At 42.6% G+C, this 19,841-nt stretch overlaps 2 protein-coding genes across 3 annotated transcripts in view; both read right to left on the bottom strand.

The window, feature by feature from the left end:
• Positions 1–6,063, bottom strand: part of LOC140365254 (formin-like protein 2) — a 28,424-nt gene extending 22,361 nt beyond the window's left edge. The window contains exons 1-6 of one of the 2 annotated variants that reach the window (XM_072451610.1): positions 5,140–6,063; positions 4,936–5,106; positions 3,881–3,964; positions 3,211–3,291; positions 2,985–3,061; positions 223–306 (exon numbers count right to left, since the gene is read on the bottom strand). In XM_072451610.1, coding sequence (XP_072307711.1) covers positions 223–306; positions 2,985–3,061; positions 3,211–3,291; positions 3,881–3,964; positions 4,936–5,052 — 443 coding nt within the window. In that variant the 5' untranslated portion in view covers positions 5,053–5,106; positions 5,140–6,063. Of the gene's footprint in view, positions 1–222; positions 307–2,984; positions 3,062–3,210; positions 3,292–3,880; positions 3,965–4,935; positions 5,111–5,139 lie in introns of those variants that run through there. The other variant, XM_072451694.1, reaches the window with a different exon arrangement.
• Positions 6,064–7,774: 1,711 nt separating this feature from the next.
• On the bottom strand, positions 7,775–19,335 carry f2 (coagulation factor II (thrombin)). The gene is made up of 15 exons (XM_072451010.1): positions 19,186–19,335; positions 18,511–18,591; positions 18,160–18,239; positions 17,714–17,738; positions 17,433–17,498; positions 16,631–16,739; positions 16,421–16,551; positions 14,922–15,215; positions 13,389–13,517; positions 12,216–12,342; positions 10,254–10,421; positions 9,985–10,158; positions 9,418–9,596; positions 9,279–9,349; positions 7,775–7,952 (listed from the first exon to the last, which is right to left on the bottom strand). The coding sequence occupies exons 1-15, from the start codon at positions 19,244–19,246 to the stop codon at positions 7,791–7,793; spliced, it is 1,857 nt and encodes a 618-aa protein (XP_072307111.1). The 5' UTR covers positions 19,247–19,335; the 3' UTR covers positions 7,775–7,790.
• Positions 19,336–19,841: the final 506 nt, after the last annotated feature.

A 19,841-nucleotide genomic window follows, 5' to 3' on the forward strand; every position in this document is an offset into this window, starting at 1 on the left:
TAATACGGAGGGAACTATATAAACAAATGTTCCACACTGTCTCTTTATCAGTGACTATGTGGGTCTTGATCTAAGCCTCTTATTTTGGGTCTCAGTCACTTTTAGGAAGATTATAGGACTGTTCATGGCAGATCAGAAACCCTGAGCAGCAGAAGATACCACATTTTTTATCTTAAATAGGATTAGGATTAGGAGTAGTAGTAGCATAGTAGTAGTACTCACGTGACTGCGTACTGAGCGAAGGACAGATACTCCACCAGGACGTCCAGACCCCGATTCTCCTCGTTCAGGAACTCACGCACCCAACTGTGGAAAACATTATCATAGCAAAATATGTTATCATTATTGTACTGAATGTTTCCTGGTTCAGTCCTGACTTGTTCTTGGTCTAGTCCTGGTTCAGTCCTGACTTGTTCTTGGTCTAGTCCTGGTTCAGTCCTGACTTGTTCTTGGTCTAGTCCTGGTTCAGTCCTGACTTGTTCTTGGTCTAGTCCTGGTTCAGTCCTGACTTGTTCTTGGTCTAGTCCTGGTTCAGTCCTGACTTGTTCTTGGTCTAGTCCTGGTTCAGTCCTGACTTGTTCTTGGTCTAGTCCTGGTTCAGTCCTGACTTGTTCTTGGTCTAGTCCTGGTTCAGTCCTGACTTGTTCTTGGTCTAGTCCTGGTTCAGTCCTGACTTGTTCTTGGTCTAGTCCTGGTTCAGTCCTGACTTATTCTTGGTCTAGTCCTGGTTCAGTCCTGACTTGTTCTTGGTCTAGTCCTGGTTCAGTCCTGACTTGTTCTTGGTCTAGTCCTGGTTCAGTCCTGACTAACTCTTGGTCTAGTCCTGGTTCAGTCCTGACTTGTTCTTGGTCTAGTCCTGGTTCAGTCCTGACTTATTCTTGGTCTAGTCCTGGTTCAGTCCTGACTTATTCTTGGTCTAGTCCTGGTTCAGTTCTGACTTATTCTTGGTCTAGTCCTGGTTCAGTCCTGACTTGTTCTTGGTCTAGTCCTGGTTCAGTCCTGACTTGTTCTTGGTCTAGTCCTGGTTCAGTCCTGACTTGTTTTTGGTCTAGTCCTGGTTCAGTCCTGACTTGTTCTTGGTCTAGTCCTGGTTCAGTCCTGACTTATTCTTGGTCTAGTCCTGGTTCAGTTCTGACTTATTCTTGGTCTAGTCCTGGTTCAGTCCTGACTTATTCTTGGTCTAGTCCTGGTTCAGTCCTGACTTGTTCTTGGTCTAGTCCTGGTTCAGTCCTGACTTGTTCTTGGTCTAGTCCTGGTTCAGTCCTGACTTGTTCTTGGTCTAGTCCTGGTTCAGTCCTGACTTATTCTTGGTCTAGTCCTGGTTCAGTCCTGACTTATTCTTGGTCTAGTCCTGGTTCAGTCCTGACTTGTTCTTGGTCTAGTCCTGGTTCAGTCCTGACTTGTTCTTGGTCTAGTCCTGGTTCAGTCCTGACTTGTTCTTGGTCTAGTCCTGGTTCAGTCCTGACTTGTTCTTGGTCTAGTCCTGGTTCAGTCCTGACTAACTCTTGGTCTAGTCCTGGTTCAGTCCTGACTTGTTCTTGGTCTAGTCCTGGTTCAGTCCTGACTAACTCTTGGTCTAGTCCTGGTTCAGTCCTGACTTGTTCTTGGTCTAGTCCTGGTTCAGTCCTGACTTGTTCTTGGTCTAGTCCTGGTTCAGTCCTGACTTGTTCTTGGTCTAGTCCTGGTTCAGTCCTGACTTATTCTTGGTCTAGTCCTGGTTCAGTTCTGACTTATTCTTGGTCTAGTCCTGGTTCAGTCCTGACTTGTTCTTGGTCTAGTCCTGGTTCAGTCCTGACTTGTTCTTGGTCTAGTCCTGGTTCAGTCCTGACTTGTTCTTGGTCTAGTCCTGGTTCAGTCCTGACTTATTCTTGGTCTAGTCCTGGTTCAGTTCTGACTTATTCTTGGTCTAGTCCTGGTTCAGTCCTGACTTGTTCTTGGTCTAGTCCTGGTTCAGTCCTGACTTGTTCTTGGTCTAGTCCTGGTTCAGTCCTGACTTGTTTTTGGTCTAGTCCTGGTTCAGTCCTGACTTGTTCTTGGTCTAGTCCTGGTTCAGTTCTGACTAACTCTTGGTCTAGTCCTGGTTCAGTTCTGACTTATTCTTGGTCTAGTCCTGGTTCAGTCCTGACTTGTTCTTGGTCTAGTCCTGGTTCAGTCCTGACTTGTTCTTGGTCTAGTCCTGGTTCAGTCCTGATTTATTCTTGGTCTAGTCCTGGTTCAGTCCTGACTTATTCTTGGTCTAGTCCTGGTTCAGTCCTGACTTATTCTTGGTCTAGTCCTGGTTCAGTCCTGACTTGTTCTTGGTCTAGTCCTGGTTCAGTCCTGACTTGTTCTTGGTCTAGTCCTGGTTCAGTCCTGACTTGTTCTTGGTCTAGTCCTGGTTCAGTCCTGACTTATTCTTGGTCTAGTCCTGGTTCAGTTCTGACTTATTCTTGGTCTAGTCCTGGTTCAGTCCTGACTTGTTCTTGGTCTAGTCCTGGTTCAGTCCTGACTTGTTCTTGGTCTAGTCCTGGTTCAGTCCTGACTTGTTTTTGGTCTAGTCCTGGTTCAGTCCTGACTTGTTCTTGGTCTAGTCCTGGTTCAGTTCTGACTAACTCTTGGTCTAGTCCTGGTTCAGTTCTGACTTATTCTTGGTCTAGTCCTGGTTCAGTCCTGACTTGTTCTTGGTCTAGTCCTGGTTCAGTCCTGATTTATTCTTGGTCTAGTCCTGGTTCAGTCCTGACTTATTCTTGGTCTAGTCCTGGTTCAGTCCTGACTTATTCTTGGTCTAGTCCTGGTTCAGTCCTGACTTGTTCTTGGTCTAGTCCTGGTTCAGTCCTGACTAACTCTTGGTCTAGTCCTGGTTCAGTCCTGACTAACTCTTGGTCTAGTCCTGGTTCAGTTCTGACTTATTCTTGGTCTAGTCCTGGTTCAGTCCTGACTTATTCTTGGTCTAGTCCTGGTTCAGTTCTGACTAACTCTTGGTCTAGTCCTGGTTCAGTTCTTACCCAATGTGGTTTGTTCTCAGTGAAATCTCCAGCTCTCTCAGGGTTTGAGTCGACTCCTGAACTCTTCTCCGGAATTTCTGTAAAAATGTCAAAAAGTACAGATGTGAATATGACTCAATATTGGAACATGATCAAACTTTACATGTTGTGTGGAAAGTTCTCGCGAGTGTTCGAGTGTGGACAGTTTGTTTATGTGACAGAGGAACTACAGAAGAGTAGGTCAAACCTTTCGAGTGACGGCAGGGTCCAAGAACCCTCTGAGCTTCTGGATGTACGTGTGAGGAGGGTTCTTCACCTGGAACCGCTCCTGTGGAGACACAACCCATAATCCTGGTTTACACTGGAATTAGTCCTGGTTTAGTCCTGGTTTAATCCTGGTTCAGTCCTGGTTTAATCCTGGTTTAGTCCTGGTTTAATCCTGGTTTAATCCTGGTTTAGTCCTGGTTTAGTCCTGGTTTACTAATGGTTTAATCCTGGTTTAGTCCTGGTTTAGTCCTTGTTTACTAATGGTTTGATCCTGGTTTAGTCCTGGTTTAGTCCCGGTTTAGTCCCGGTTTAGTACTGGTTTAGTCCTGGTTTAATCCTGGTTCAGTCCTGGTTTAGTACTGGTTTAGTATTGGTTTAGTACTGGTTCAGTCCTGGTTCAGTCCTGGTTTAATCCTGGTTTAATCCTGGTTTAGTCCTGGTTTAGTCCTGGTTTAGTCCTGGTTTAGTCCTGGTTTAATCCTGGTTCAGTCCTGGTTTAGTCCTGGTTCAGTCCTGGTTTAATCTTGGTTTAGTCCTGGTTTAGTCCTGGTTTAGTCCTGGTTCAGTCCTGGTTTAGTCCTGGTTTAGTCCTGGTTTAGTCCTGGTTTAGTCCTGGTTCAGTCCTGATTCAGTCCTGGTTTAGTTCTGACCTGGTCACAGATGAGTTCCCATTTCTTCTCATTGTCGTAGGATCTCAGCAGACGCACTTTGTCCGGCGGCAGATTCATGGAGTTCTGAAACACCAGGTTAGAGTTAGAATAAACCAGGTTAAACTTTCTGGGGTTTCTTAAAAACCCTTTAAAAAGTTTTAAACAAAAAGTAAAGTAAAGCGGAATATGTGATTTCAATAGAGAAACTAGTATTAACCTCAGAATTTCACAAAGAATTAAGATGGTTTTGGCAAATGATGATTTCACGTGAATGATTATGAAATAATTAGAACATATTACATTTATTGAAATAATAGCTAATTATTCAAGGTTAACATTTTAGCTGAAGGCAAGATTCTGATTTTTATATTTTAGATACAAAACACTACAATATAAATGTTGACCCCACAATAGTTTATAAACAAAATTGACACTAAGAGATTTATTTTAATGATTTCACTTTTTAAATCGACAAGCAAACTAACTAACTATATTACTGGTAGTACTTAGATCTAATGTCAGTAACTTGTTGAAAGTGTTCAATGATTCACTCTTGTATTCAGTCTGAAGGGTTAGATCAAGTTCAACATCTGTGGAGTAACAACACACAATCTTCTTGTTAGTCAAATTTCAAACTCAATTTCTAAATTAAGGATAACGTTTGATATACTCTGGTCAGTTCAGTTCAGAACACGTCCTGTTTACTTGTCTTCAGTAGCAATGTTCAAATGAAAATGTAGGTTTGATAGTTTTAGTATTATCTAGTTATAATACAAAGCAATGGTGACTTATAGATATAACGATATTACAACTCTCAGGTTAAAATCTTTATTGTGGTATTTTGAAGGCCGAAAAGATTTGTAGAAATTATACTTTCATTATATTTAATTTATTTGTCATATTTAGGGCTGCAATGATTAATCAAATACTGGTGTATAGTCAACAATAACAAATAATTGAAGTCATAATTTGATCATCATACTGTAATAATGTGGGACATGTCATGTTTAGGATATAATAAGTGTGTTTGGAGGGTTACATGGGGCATTACTCACCAGTGCGATGGAGAAGCGCTCCTCCAGCTCAGCCGGGTCGGGCATGGGCAGCTTCACTGGAGCCGCTCTGGACCGAATCACTGCCAGCTGGCTCTCCATGCTCTCTGCATTCCCCATGTTATCCACCAAAGGATGGGCCTGCTTCAGTCCTGCTTCAGTCCTGCTTCAGTCCTGCTTCAGTCCTGCTTCAGTCTTGCTGTGGACCCGGTTTAATCTGGGTCTGGCCTCTCTTCTGGACTCTAGGCCTCACTCTAACTTCTAAGTCTGACAGCCCCAGGAACAGTGTTCCTACTGTTTCTCTTTAGACACAAATGATGAACTAACACAAATTGAACCAGCTATGGATTTTTTCCATTGCAGAGCAAATGAGAGCGTCAACCCAGCCCTGAAATAACCTGGACCAGTCCGGACTATCCCTGGACCAAACACAGACTCTGGATTTACCCAGACAGGAAAGAGTCTAACCCAGACTATCCCTCCAGAGAGTCAGAGCTGTTGTCTCTCGTGGTGTCACAGACATACCAAGCTCCAGCCCTCTGCAGACTGGCTCTCTGGTTCTTGTCCCTCCAGACCACAGGTGCAGACAGGCGCAGACAGGTGCAGGGTCTTTGTGCTCAGATCACGGATCTTTCCTGCTCATTAGCGCTTCTTCAGCTCCGCTCCGGTGTCAGAGCGCGCACCGAGGGAGGGGGAACACACCCACCAGACCCCGGCTCCACAGCCCCGAAGAGCCGCTGAAAGAGCCGCAAAAAGAGACACTCCACCCAGCGGACCGAGCCTCACAGCCCCGGACCTCTGCTCCAGCGCTGCCCGGGCCTCACGCACACATCCAGCCGCTCGCACATCGCTCATTCACCGGTCACATGTGTGTCTCCATCACGGAGGGAGGCACGGGAGCATCACTGAGCCGCATCCGACTGAGGAGGCCTGACTGCGGGTCTTTGTCTCCCGGTGTAGTCCTGGTTCAGTCCCAATGTGGTCCCGGTTCTGCTGCGGCCAGTGCTGGTTTCCTCCCCGGGATTCAGCGCTGGTCCTGCGGGTTTAAGGATTCTCCAGAGTCGCTCTTTGTCTCGCTCCTGGTCCTTCAGTGTGGATCAAGCTTCAGACAATGAGCCGCTGGCCCCGCCCCCTCCAGACGCGCACGCAGGACACGCGCGCAACACACACATAGAGACACGCGCGCGCGCAGACACACGTGCGCGCACACACACACGCAGATGTACAGAGAGATGCTTTATTCATGTGTGTTCTGAATGTGATGAGCAGAAGCCAGTTCTGTGTCGGGCTTTGGTGTTTTAGACTTTTCAAAATCCTCCGTTATCAGATCAGAACGTTCAAATGTCTGTAACGGAGGCGACTGGAGGGAAGTAGAGCATAATACATAGAATTCACAACGGAACTAAATTATAGTCTGTCTAATGGATTGTCTTTATAACCACTCAAAAGTAACATTTTTGAATTTCCAGGGTAGGAATGTCGTTAACTGCAGTATAATCGTGGTGAAGTCAGTAGTATATCTGTAGATAAAAGGAAAACATGTTGGTATTTGTATTTCTCCAGTAAAACCTCAAAATCAGGGTTTTGCATTCTAAACATTCTAGACCTGAATGTCATGATCTACTTTTAAATAAACAAACAGAAAACACATGTGTCAATTATGTTTGAACCAGGCTCTGAAATATCCACTTCACTTTGGCTCTTTTGGAATGTGTGATGTATTTGTTTACACAACAAGATTGTTTCTAAAAGAAATATAAATATGAAAAATAAAATGAATCTGAATCTGCAGATTGGTATCACAGGGGAAATAACAAACAGATTGGTATATCGTTCCAGATGTATTGGTTTGATTGTAAAGCGCCACCTGGGGGCCTCTCACGGCCAGTGCAGAGATTAGACAGTGCCACCTGCTGGAAACGGTGGGGATTATCGACATGACCCTAATCTTGATTAAACTCTGGATTATAACACATGGAAATGCGCTGGACATATATATCAGATGTCAACATATAAAACTGCGAATGAAAAATACATTGAATAATAATAATAAGATGTGTGCGATCTTTATGATTGTTCCATTTTGATAGATGATGAAAATACCATAATACCTTTATTTAATATTGCACACATGAATGGCATGAGAGAAGAATTCTCCACATTGTACGGTCTGATAGGAAAGTTACAGTAGAATAGATCCTGAGCGTTTGTGAAGGAGATAGAGGCCGAGGCGCTGTCCGTGGTGCTGAAACAGCAAAGACACATTTGCCACTACATTTCAATTCATGGGTTTCAGACAGATTATTCTTTCCTGATTTGAAGATCTTGTGAGGACATTTCCCCATCGACAACAGAGAACCTTTGTCATACCAAATCTAAATCAAATCAGGAAGGAATTTTTATGCCTGAACCTTTTGAAAATAAATTAATTTCACACTGTTTTTAGGTTATATGTGAGGAAAGGAACAGCAAGATAGGTAAATATCTGTTTTTAGTTACTTTAAGTTAGTCATGCCAATCAACATTCTTGTGCAGCTTCCGATTCATTTTTTTTTAATGTAAAGATGGCCACTTTGACATTTTCGGAAATAAAATAATTCATATAATAATCAATAACTTAGAACTCTGGAACATTGAGTTTCTGTTCTGATCAAAGATTGGTTAGTTCTAATGTATTTATCATGGGAATAAATTAACACATTTATGGCCGTTGTAATATTTATTGTAGTACTGGTTGGTGTTAGAGTAGTAGTAATAGTAGCAGTAGTAATAGTAGTAGTTGTAGGAATAAGTGGACACGTTGTTTGTGGTTGTTTTAATCTTTAATACTTCCTCTTCAGCCTGTGACTGTCTCCACCTCATTTGTCTCCACTGTCTCCGTCGGCCGTGTTGTCGATCACTTTCCTGATCCATCTGCCCAGCCTGAACAGGTGAGTGTAGAAGCCATACTTCCCGTCGCGATCACAGCCCTCGCCCCACGACACGATCCCCATCTGGTACCAGCGGTCTTCAAGGGGATACTGCAGGGACACGGATTGCTGTAGTACTTTATATGGACTCTAAAAACATGTAAACCTACTCCAAATGTACTGCAATAATCTGGTAAATCCTGAGAGGCTTTGGACTCAAGACTAAACTGGGAATTTGAGACGGGAACCTGGGTTTGGGTCCACAATTGGGGTGCATTCATACTTGTACGTGGCGCGGTTTGAGCCCAGTTTAATCCTGATGTAAACTTGGTTTGGTTCTGTTCTAGGCCTGGGTTAGCGATGGCCTTGACTGTATTTAGTTTTGGGTTTGGTCCCTGTTAAGTCTCCCTCATCAAGAAGGCCCAGCAGAGGATGGACTTCCTGCGGCAGCTGAGGAAATTCAAGCTGCCAGCAGAGATGATGGTGCAGTTCTACATGGCCTCACCTCCTCCATCACCGTGTGGTACACTGGAGCCACAGCCAGGGACAAAATAGAGACTACAGAGCATTGTGGCTCTGCTGAGAAGGTGATCGGCTGCAGACTTCAATCTCTGCAGGACCTGTACGTCTCCAGGACTCTGGGACGAGCAGGTCGGATCACAGCCGACCCTTCTCACCCTGGATACAGATGATTTGAGCCACTCCCCTCAGACAGGAAGCCACTCCCCTCAGGCAGGAGGCTACGGTCCATCCGGATCAGAACCTCCCGCCACAAGAACAGTTTCTTTCCCTCTGCCGTTGGACTCATGAACATTTAACACCTGACATTTTAACTATTATTTAATCAACATCTGTCCATTACACTGTTCACTTTCTACACTATTTCCAACCATCTGTAAATGTTTGTATAAATATCTGTGTACATACCAAGACAAGTTTATTTTATTAGTAAATTCTTAATTTATACATGCCATATTTGACTCTATAGACTATGCTTACTATTATCATTTTATTATTCATTGTTTTTTGTTGCACCTATTGCAGAGATAAGTTCCTATGGTTGCAAACTGTGTTTAATGACAATGACAATAGACCTTTTCTGATTCTGATTATAATTTTTATGTGTGAACGCACCTTTAACCCTTGACGCTCTGCTGCTTTATCAGCAGTTTGAAGCTGTGATAGTTACGATATGACAGAGCAGCTCTGAGTTGTACTGACACCAAAAAATCACTCCCAAAGATTCATAGTCAGGTCCCACTTCCCCTGAATTTGGGGAAGTGAATCAAGGCTTAAATCTGGCAAATGATCCTGTAGTGTGCACCGGGCTTAGTCTATTAAAAAGTTCACTGCATTATAAAAAATCTAGTGTGGAAGATTAGCTGGTTTAAGAGAGCTTGGTTTAAGTGAGTCTGACTCAGTGTGAAGCCTCCTGACCTTCATGGTGAAAGGTCCACCACTGTCTCCTTCACAGGCGTCTCCTCTCTCAGAGTCCTCCGGTTTATAACCTGCAAACAACAACCGCTTTAGAACTGCATTAGTCCTGGTCCAGTCCTAGTTCAGTCCTGGTTCTCACCTGCGCAGAACATGTTGTCTGTGATGCGCACAGAGGTGGAGGATCTGCAGATGTTCTGGTCCACGATGGGCAGGTGGATCTGCTGAAGAACCGTGGGCAGGTTCCGGGCTGCGGGGTTCCAGGTCTCCTTCAGGTTACCCCAGCCCGTCACTCGGCCCTTGTACCCCTGGGTCATCAATCTGTGAAGATAAGACACATGAGACACTAAAGGAGTCTCATATAACAGTGATCTTGAGAGATTATATTTCATATTATCCATAATTTTCATTGTGTATCAATACATTATCATAGAATTTCAAGGATTGACAGATTTATAGTGTATTGGTTGGTTCATTATAAGTTAAAAATATTATTCCTCTTATTGGATTTTTTTTGCAAGCGGAAAATTGATCTGATCTATATATTATTGCTATTATGAATTATAGTTACCCCTAAGAATTTATTTTCAAAGACTATTTTCAAGTGACTATAGTTGAGCATAATTTTCCTTGGTTTAGTATTTGGTCAGTTGTGGCTCAGTTCTGGCTCAATTCTGGCTCAGTTCTGGTTGGTGTCAGCTGCACTCACGCTCGGGCCACAGCCTTGTTGGGGAGGCAGATGGGGTGGATGTTGTCAGAGAAGGTGATGGGTCTCTTCATGTGGAGCAGGGCAATATCTCGGTTCAGGTTTTCTTTCCAGTTGTATTTGGGATGAACGATGATGTTGTCGATTGCAACGATCCTCTCCACACCACGTTCAAACCTGCAACAGGGATCCCGCTTTAGTTCTGTTCAGTCTTGGTTTAGTCCTGTTTTAGTCCTGGCCCAGTCCAGGTTCTGGTACTATTCTTCTCTTACTTAGCCCGGTTGTGCTTGCCCAGCCGCACCAGGATGTCATTGGTGGTGAAGTTCTTGTTCCAAGGTGGGTAGAGGATGCAGTGGGCAGCGGTGAGTATCCACTGGTCACTGATGAGACTGGCCCCACAGAGAAGCTCCTGAGGACTGCGCTTGTACAACATCACCTGCCTGAGGGTGAAGCAGAGGGGGAGAGGTGAGAGGAAGCCTCGGCACAATGAGGTGAATAGACCCTTTAAAATACTTCAATTGGAGTAGAGGCAAATGAAGTGCAAATGTCTTTAACTAGAGATGTCACAATATCACAATATATTATTGAGACTGTGACCAAAAAACAGTGAAGTCTTTCAATTTCTTTCATCATGTTACTGTTCCTCAATTTAGTGAAAGACAAAATAAAGTTAAATTTAATAAATGCAGCCAGGTAAAGCCATATTTTTGGTTCTTACGATGATATTGTGACCTGAATAAACAAGATTATCGGCGTAATCTTGACATCCTTATTCTAAACCAGGCTCTGATACCACTCACATGTATGGGACTGTTTTTTATTTGCAACAACCATATTGATTTTTCATATATTGTGATATTATGGGGTTAATCCCAGTTTCTCCATATCCACATCATGTTCCTTTTCATTTTTGCTCCATTCTGGAATTTAGAATGTTTTTTAAAGTGTCTATAGGACACTAGAGAGATCTTTGCCTCTTTGCCTTATCCTGGAGTAAAATGAATCTCAAGAGCACATGCAAACACATTGTGGGTTTCAGCTTCCTTTTATTAGAGCCTTTTTGAAGACCATTGAAAAAAAGAATATTTTGTTGAATTGGTAATTGCTATGCACACTGACTTTATGTTTCATTACTCTGAAACCGCTGGATAAGGAACTGAATTTGTTATTACAATTCTCTTTTAGATATTGATAATCTCTTTATCGTGTGTATTTGATCTAATCTCCATGTTCAACCTAAAACTAAAAATGTTACATAGGTTAATTTTTTAAATAGTAATTGGTGTGAAGCAAACATAATCATTATCAATGGTTGTGTCCATATGATGAATTTGATACAAACATACTACATTAGTTCAGCATAAAATGAAGACCAGTAAAGTGTTTTAGGGTGAATATTCATTTTCATAATTCCAGACTTCCCAATTTATCTATCATCCCAGGAGGGAGACAACACATAAAAAAGCGGGAGATTGCCCCCCTAAGAGGGAGATTTCTAATCTCATCAGAATTAAGAGATAAAAAGTCATGTATTTCATTGTTTTCGGCGGTTTGTATTAACAAACATTAGTTGACGCCAGTTTCGGCATCACTCACGTCGGCCGTGGTCATTTCATAAATACGGTATTTAGTATTATTCTGCACTTTAACTTCGCGATTTGGATTCTGGGACGGAACACACCCAGCATTCATAGCGCAATCACAACAAACATTGCGGCGCCTGTGTCAGCTGTTCCACGCCCGCCTTCGCTGCCACAATTAATGATAATGGCATAGAAAAGGTAGATCAAGTTTCCCGATCGAGTTGATCGGGAGACTCCCGACTATATCGGGAGAGTTGGGAAGTATGTCATCCAGAGAAAAATGCCCTGACACTGCCAGGTAAATTTCTCTGCTTTATTAGAGCAACAAATGTACTATATTTGCATCTTCTAACCCTCTTTTACCTATTTTTTATCAGACAAGCACAAGATAGCCACTGGCAATTACCATGGCAGCAGAACCCATGATATGATTATTTTCATTACAGCTCATAGACTATACAAGTGAACATTAAATTACTACAATTAACCTAACTTCCTGTTATTCAAGCTCCATGATAACCCCACAGAGCCCAAAAACCAAGACCAGACTTGTGCATTTCTGGGTGAATTTACCTGTAGTGTATGCAGTGCACAGTATTTGTACCCCGTAGATTAGTATACAGAAGTATACAGTATTTGAAATATTTATACCATGGAGCAGACGCGACCTCAGCACTGATCCCTCCCACGATGCGACTCCCTCTGTAGGACTCCAGCAGCTCCTCCTCCTTCTGATCCTTCACTGCTTTGGCCTCAAACAGGGGGCGCCGTCCACACACTGACACACAGGGGTAGGCGGATTATAGTAGCAGTGACAGTGACAATAGCAGTGACAGTAGCAATGAAAGTAGCAGTGACAGTAGCAATGAAAGTAGCAGTGAGAGTAGCAGTGACAGTGACAGCATTTACAGTAGCAGTGAAAGTAGCAGTGACAGTGACAGTGGCATTTACAATAGCAGTGAAAGTAGCAGTGACAGTGACATTGACAGTGGCATTTACAATAGCAGTGAAAGTAGCAGTGACAGTGACAGTGACAGTGGCATTTACAATAGCAGTGAAAGTAGTAGGAGTAGAAGTGACAGTAGCAGTGACAGTGACAATAGCAGTGACAGTAGCAATGAAAGTAGCAATGAAAGTAGCAGTGACAGTAGCAATGAAAGTAGCAGTGAGAGTAGCAGTAGCAGTAGCAGTGACAGTGACAGCATTTACAGTAGCAGTGAAAGTAGCAGTAGCAGTGACAGTGGCATTTACAATAGCAGTGAAAGTAGTAGTAGCAGAAGTGACAGTGGCAGTGGCAGTAGCAGTGACAGTGGCAGTGGCAGTAGCAGTGACAGTGGCAGCGGCAGTAGCAGTGACAGCATTTACAGTAGCAGTGAAAGTAGCAGTAGCAGTGACAGTGACAGTGACAGTAGCAGTAGCAGTGACAGTGGCAGTGGCATTTACAATAGCAGTGAAAGTAGCAGTAGCAGTAGAAGTGACAGTGGCAGTAGCAGTGGCAGTGACAGTGACAGTGGCAGTGGCAGTGACAGTGACAGTGACAGTGGCAGTGACAGTGACAGTGGCAGTGACAGTGACAGTGACAGTGACAGTGGCAGTGACAGTGACAGTGGCAGTGGCAGTGACAGTGACAGTGGCAGTGGCAGTGACAGTGACAGTGACAGTGGCAGTGACAGTGACAGTGGCAGTGGCAGTGGCAGTGACAGTGACAGTGGCAGTGGCAGTGACAGTGACAGTGGCAGTGACAGTGACAGTGACAGTGGCAGTGGCAGTGGCAGTGACAGTGGCAGTGGCAGTGACAGTGACAGTGGCAGTAGTGGTACTCACAGTCTTCTCCAAGTCCAAAGCTTCGTGGGTTGAACAAGGTTTTCCTGGAGCCCTTAAGAACTGAGCGCTCCCTGTCAGAACCTGCAGGACTCTGCTCCAAGACAGGGTCTGGAGCCGTGAGCAGGTCCTCTGTGAGAGACCAGAGAGAGACCAGGACTGAACTAGGTATAAACCAGTAGTAGTTACTCACCACCACACAACTATAGATCGCAGTAGTCATTATAGTAGTAGTAGGCACAGTTAGGCCCGATCGCCTCAAGCTGGCGAGAGGCCTATTAGTTCCACAAGGCCTGCGAAAGTGCGCCCCTCAATGTACAAAAAATTCATTGAGAGATAGGAAATGGCCTCAAAAAAATCTGAGCGTAGAATCATGAAATTTGGCGCAGAGGTAGATGGTGACAAGAGAAGTAAAAATTATTATTACGGCAACGCCGTTCGCCCAACCAAATGTCGGCCATATTGGATCAAAATTTGCTCAGGAGTTTTTCTAAATGTCGTACTTTTACGAACTCCTCCCAGGGCATTGGCCCGAAAAAGCTGAAATTTGGTGAAAATTGTGTTGAGGAGTGGGACATCAAAAGTTGTTCAAATGACTTTGATACCTGTCACGGTCTCAGTAGCTAGAATTTCAGAAATTTCCCAAATTTGAAATTTACTGCACAGATAAAGTCCGAATTGTGTCAAATTTGAATCAGTTGTTGAATCTACCCTAAACCTACTTGAAGTGAAACAGATTCATTTTGCACGACAGCGCCCCCTACAGAGTGAAATAAAATTGAATATGGCGAGTAAAATATTTAGTTTTTCAAAATTTTAAGAAATTTGGCGCAAAATTCCATTTTGGCATCCTGATCAAAAAAGTCAATAAGACTCATGTCATATTGTTACGGCGTATCGATGTCAGAAACCTTCCATATTATTCCAATGGGGAACTTGCCAAATCCCTGAAATGTGAACATGCTGACACTTTATACATCTAAGAACTAGAAGTATATGAAGTAGTATATAGAAGTATAAGAAAGATCGGGCCATCAACTCTTCCTTGGGCAAGTTGATGGCCCAATTTCAGGAGTGGGCCATCAAAAGTTATCCGAATCTCTCTCTTAAAAATGACTGTCTTTGTGCGGCGTAGCCGCAAACGTTTCCCTTTAGTTGTAAAGCAAAGGGGAGAAGACACAGATTCAGCAGTAGGTGTAATAAAAGGGAAATTGGGGCGCATTAGCCCCCTCCTCTTGCGTTGCCAGGCGGCGTGGCGGCGGCGTGGGCCGATCATTGCAGCTTACAGTTATATTTTTATTTATTTTTATATTCATTTGAATTAGGACAGTGCATATTAATTTGTGTCAGCAGCTTCAATACAGATTTGAGATAGCACAATGGCAAAATGTTATCCGTTGTCCTAAGACAGGTAAAAACTAAAATAAATAAATATTGAATTAGACAACAGACATATAACATGACAACACATCTGACACAAAGTCAAAACAAAAGTCAAAAAGCCCACAAAAAGCTGAAGAGCATCTATTTTCTCACCACAAAGCTGCATGTCGCAGTAGTCCACTGTCACGGTCCCATTGGCCTCCACATAGCACCAGAGTCCTTCGGGGTCATGGTCCGGGTTCCTGCAGTGGTTCTGGACCAGTTTGACCTCTGGGAGGAATTCTTTATCAGCGCTGAGAGCCAGGACCACGGGGGTACTCCAGGCCAGGCAGGAGTACCCTCCCAGAGAGACGGACAAATCCCCTGTGTAATCCAAACCCTGGTTCAACAGGCACTCCAGAGACCGGATTGGCTCCTGGGCCTGAGTGGGTGGGATAAACACCTCACCTGGACAAGAAAAAGGAAAGTCCTGTTCAGACGTGCTTTAGTTCTGGCGGTTAGCGCTCTTGCCTCCCAAGAAGGAGCTCAAGGGTTCGATTCTCGGACCAGACCAACATCACATGATCTCTCTGGGTGGAGTCTGTTTGTTCTCCCCGTGTTACCTTGGGTTCTCCGGCTTCCTCCCACCGTCCAAAGACATGCATGTGTTAGGCAAAATTGGCAACTCCAAATTAGCCCTAGTGAGTGAATGTGAGAGTGAATGATTGTCTGTCATGTCTATGTCTCTGTGTTAACCCTGCGACAAGTTGGCCACTGTCCAGGGTGTAGCCCGCCTAAGGCCCAAAGTCACTGGGATAGGCTCTAGTCACCCGCGACCCCTAAAGGAACAAGCGGTAGAAAATGAATGAATGTAGCATTGTTCCTGTAACAGTAGTAATATTCTTCTTCATACGTGCACAAAGCAGAATTCCTACTGAGAATCTTAGATGTTTATTATCATCAGCAGAAGTAGAAGCAGCAGTAGTTTTGTAGTAGTAATAGTAGTAACAGTAGTTTTGTAGGAGTAATATCAGCAGCAGTAGCAGTAGTAGTAGTAGTAGTAGTAGTAGTAGTAGTAGTAGTAGTAGTAGTAGTAGTAGTAGTAGTAGTAGTAGTAGTAGTAGCAGCAGCAGTGTTAGATCTGGCACTTGGATGGGAGACTGCTGGAATCAATGTGGCCTTTGGAAAGACACTTGACCCATATTGCCTAGAATAAATCTGGTGTTCTGAGTGAAAATGTATTTACTTACATAAAGCTATATACTATAACACTCTAACTCTACAAATGTAATACCTACACTAAAATGTATTTTGTGACAAATGATGTTGCATGATCCAATCAGAGGTCTGTATTCTGAATACTTGTATGTGTAGAAATGTGACAATATTAAAACAACTTCATGTTTGTTTAACTGTTTGTTCTGCATTTATTTATCACTGAGTAGAGAAGGAAAAACTACACACACTCTTTTTTCTCACCAATACCGTGAAGTTTGAAGATATTTCATGATCAGACTGCACTTTGATTTTAAGAACGTGAATAGCACCAACTAAAAGAGTAAATCTATGACAATATAGTTACTCTAAATTAGTATTCTGTCTGCAAAGTGTTTTGGGTGTCATAAAAGGTGCTCTATAAATCCATTGATTTTTTGGTTAAATATTCTTCTCACCACACTGTGGCACGGAGCAGGCCTCCTTTTGCACTGTGGGGTCTCTGGTGAAACACCAGGGCTGGTCCTGATGGTTTGGGTTCCTGCAGAAGTTCTCCTGAAGCTGAGGGTTCTCACTCACATTAAACTCTCTAAAACACAAAGAGTAGGATGAGGCATACACACGTACAAATTAATAAGTATTTTATGGGTGCATTACATAGTTATTACCTGATAATAGGATGTGGGTAGGAGCCGCTCCAGCGCTGACAAGCCCGTCCTGATTTGGTGATGTTCATGTTTCCTTCATAGCTCAGTCCTTTCCCAATCACACACAGGCCTAAACACACAGACACACAGGTTTTATTGGACCACAGGTTAAAGGACACACATTCTGAATTGTTTGTCTTGCTTTTGGCCTTTAAAATGTTTAACAACTTATGTATGCACTAAAAACCACACAGTACAGGATCACAGTCAGGATTTGGTGTCATCTTGCCATTTACTGGCAGCAGATGGAATTGTCATGGGGAAATGAATGAAGACAGCTTGCATTGACATGCTAATGTAGGCATGCAGTTGTAATGAATGTGATTTGAGGCAGAAATGCTCGGAAGTCTGGTGGTGATTTGTAGACTGAAAAACAGACCAGGATTTTTATCTTTGATGCCCCAAATCTAGGAAATTTGAAACCAAGTTTTTTTGTGAAGATCAGAAGGAGCACAGAAGATGAGCTTGTAAACACGATTTATGCAAAAGTGTGAATTAAGCTAAATGTAACTCAAAGTATGTTTTCGAACAGGGAACAATGGTGTAGCATGATTCAAAGAAAAAAAGTCAATGTAGCAAAATATGTGTCCTTTAAATAAACCTCACATTTAAACATATAACCACCTTAAGAGTTACACACACACACACACACAGACACACACACACACACACACACACACTGTGTTAGACAAAAAATATTCAATATGATGCCTAAACTCCTAGCCATGTCTGCTTATATTTAACACTGTGCTTGTCTCCTTACCGTCCAGACAGTTTCGCACCAGCAGTATGTTGTCTGTGTTCCTCTCGAGATCAGTTCCTTTACAATCTGAAAAAAACAGAATCATTTCAGTTGGAGTCAGATGAAGGTCCTGTGGTTGGACAGGTGGTGGCGCTGTGGCTATAGCACACCTGTATTTACAAAAATCTCATGAAATCTGGACTCTGATTTGTTTGACGAGGCTCCGATCAAACACAAACACACACAACTGCCTTTAGTACAAATACTGCAATTATAAATACTTTTGATTCTACAGTACTCACCTAAGTACTTGCTCCAGAAGGTTTCCTAAAACACACAGTTTGTTGTTATGAATAATTATTATAAAAAATAAATTATAAATTGTGCTTGTCAAAGGCCCTCAAAGGGTAACACTGTTGTCATTATTCTTTCATTCCATACTCAGTAGTGATAAGCTATCATTGTAGCCACAGCTGCCCTATGGCAGACTGATCGAAGCGAGCCCTTATGACCACCACCAATCATTCACTCACACACACCACTTTCAGCGGCCTGGTCTAAGAACACAATGACAGAACAAGTTGGAATTGAACCTCCAACCTTCAGTTAGGTGGACGAGTGTGCTAATCTTTGAGCTACTATTCATCTTACCTCGGGCCGGGGACATTTATACCTTTCCTAGACCTAAAGATTCTGGGACTAAACCAGGGCTAAAGCAGGACACATGAAGGACTAAAGATCTACTCACTGTTGGAACAGTCTGCTCAAAAACCTCTCGAGCTTCTTCATGGTCACAGATCTCCTCCAGACACTCCCTCTCCAGGTTTCCTAGAAAGAGACCAAGTACTGACCAAGACAGAACTAAACCAAGTAGGAAAAGATTCAAATGTAGTCATCTGGACACTGGTTATTGAAAGAATAAGACGTTTGGACTTTCATCCAAGAGTCATTCTCAATCTGTTGATCTGATTGGTTAAACTCAGATATTTTTTATGGAACATCCTGGACGAGGGATTACACAGACTTGTAACTAAACCAGGGCTAAACCAGGTATCAACTAGGCCAGTCTAAATGAAGTCGTGTGATTGGATGTTTGTACCTGGTTTTAATTCCTCAAACATCTGATTGGCTCGTTTGTTCCGCTGCAGCACTTGCGCCGCCTGTTGGCTCTCCAGGAACACTACATCAACAACAAAATCCATCAAAATCATTTCAAAGATAAAACAAAACAAACTGAAACTTTATTTATTAAAGTTCAGTTTGGTCCATCAACCGCACAGTTTAGAAAGAGCTGTAATAATCTGAACCAGTCTGGTAAAGGTGAATGGACTTTAAAAACACAGAGGAGCATTTCCACCTGATGATGTCACAAGTAACAGTGTCGTGAGGGACTAAATGTACAGAATTAAGGAAACAAACTTCAGGGATGTTTTTGAGGAGAACAAAGTTTAAAACCACACGGTCTAATATTTAAAAAGACAGCAACAAAACATATGCAATTTAAAACTGGTCCTACTGAAGCTGCTCCTATATATTTCTAACCAAGTAAATTGTTGTGTTGACAGTAACAGAAAACAAATGACTTAAATAATAGATATCTGTAATAATAGTCCTCTAATGCTACAGTTAATTTTGTAGACTACTCTCTTAATAACATTATACTTACTATATACTAAAAAAAATCTCACACAAATAAGACAATGTTGAAATAATAAAATATGACCAAAACAGAACTAGAATTGATAAATGTATGTATGGTTGTAAAGAATCTTACCATTATGAGAGCAACAACAACTGATTCCAATGAGCAGCAAAATGAGTGCTTGACTTTTCATCTCTTCTCAGATCCTCGTCAAAACCCGTGTCTAATCCAGGTCTACCCTGGGACTGAGTCTGGACCAGGGGCAAAGGCTGCTTTTATTTGTTTTAGTGACGTTATTCATCGTTTACTCTTCGTCTCTCCAAAGTTCAGACAGATATCTACAGGCTCAAAATGGGATCGACAAAGATTTTGATATTATGAAATATAATTTTGATAATGGCCGACTAAAGTACTAAATAAATGCCTAGAGAACAAAGGACCAAAGTATCCATATAAAGCTATTTTTGTTTATTAATATATATACCCCCCACATGTTTTTCTAGGATATAATTGAAACTGTACTGTATGAAAACACTGTACTTTAGGTACTTAAAATGTCTTGTACAACTCATCACTCTTTTAGTTTAAATGCATGCTATGTTGTGGTGGCACCACCAGGAGGCGCTCGCCTGTTTTGAGAAGAGGAGAGCGCTCGTGAATAAGAGATAGAGATGTAAACATGTGACACGTTGTTGTTTGCCGAGAGTTCTGAGAGAATAAACGGAGAAGCACTGAATCTACAAAAGTTTCCTCCTCTTCTTCTATAAGTGCAACACATATAATAAGTA

This window comes from Eucyclogobius newberryi, unplaced genomic scaffold (genome assembly GCF_026437365.1).
Source record: "Eucyclogobius newberryi isolate DKJ021-1_F unplaced genomic scaffold, fEucNew1.0.hap1 SCAF_1, whole genome shotgun sequence".
Classification (NCBI taxonomy): Eukaryota; Metazoa; Chordata; class Actinopteri; order Gobiiformes; family Gobiidae; genus Eucyclogobius; species Eucyclogobius newberryi.

Bases quoted from the DNA above. Each gene is read 5' to 3' on its own strand.
- f2 (XM_072451010.1), bottom strand. From the start codon at position 19,246: ATGAAAAGTCAAGCACTCATTTTGCTGCTCATTGGAATCAGTTGTTGT. The intron at 18,592-19,185 runs GTAAGATTCTTT...TTGTTGATGTAG, and splicing joins TTGTTGTTGCTCTCATAATG to TGTTCCTGGAGAGCCAACAG. The intron at 17,499-17,713 runs GTGAGTACTGTA...TGTTTTTTTCAG, and splicing joins CTTCTGGAGCAAGTACTTAG to ATTGTAAAGGAACTGATCTC.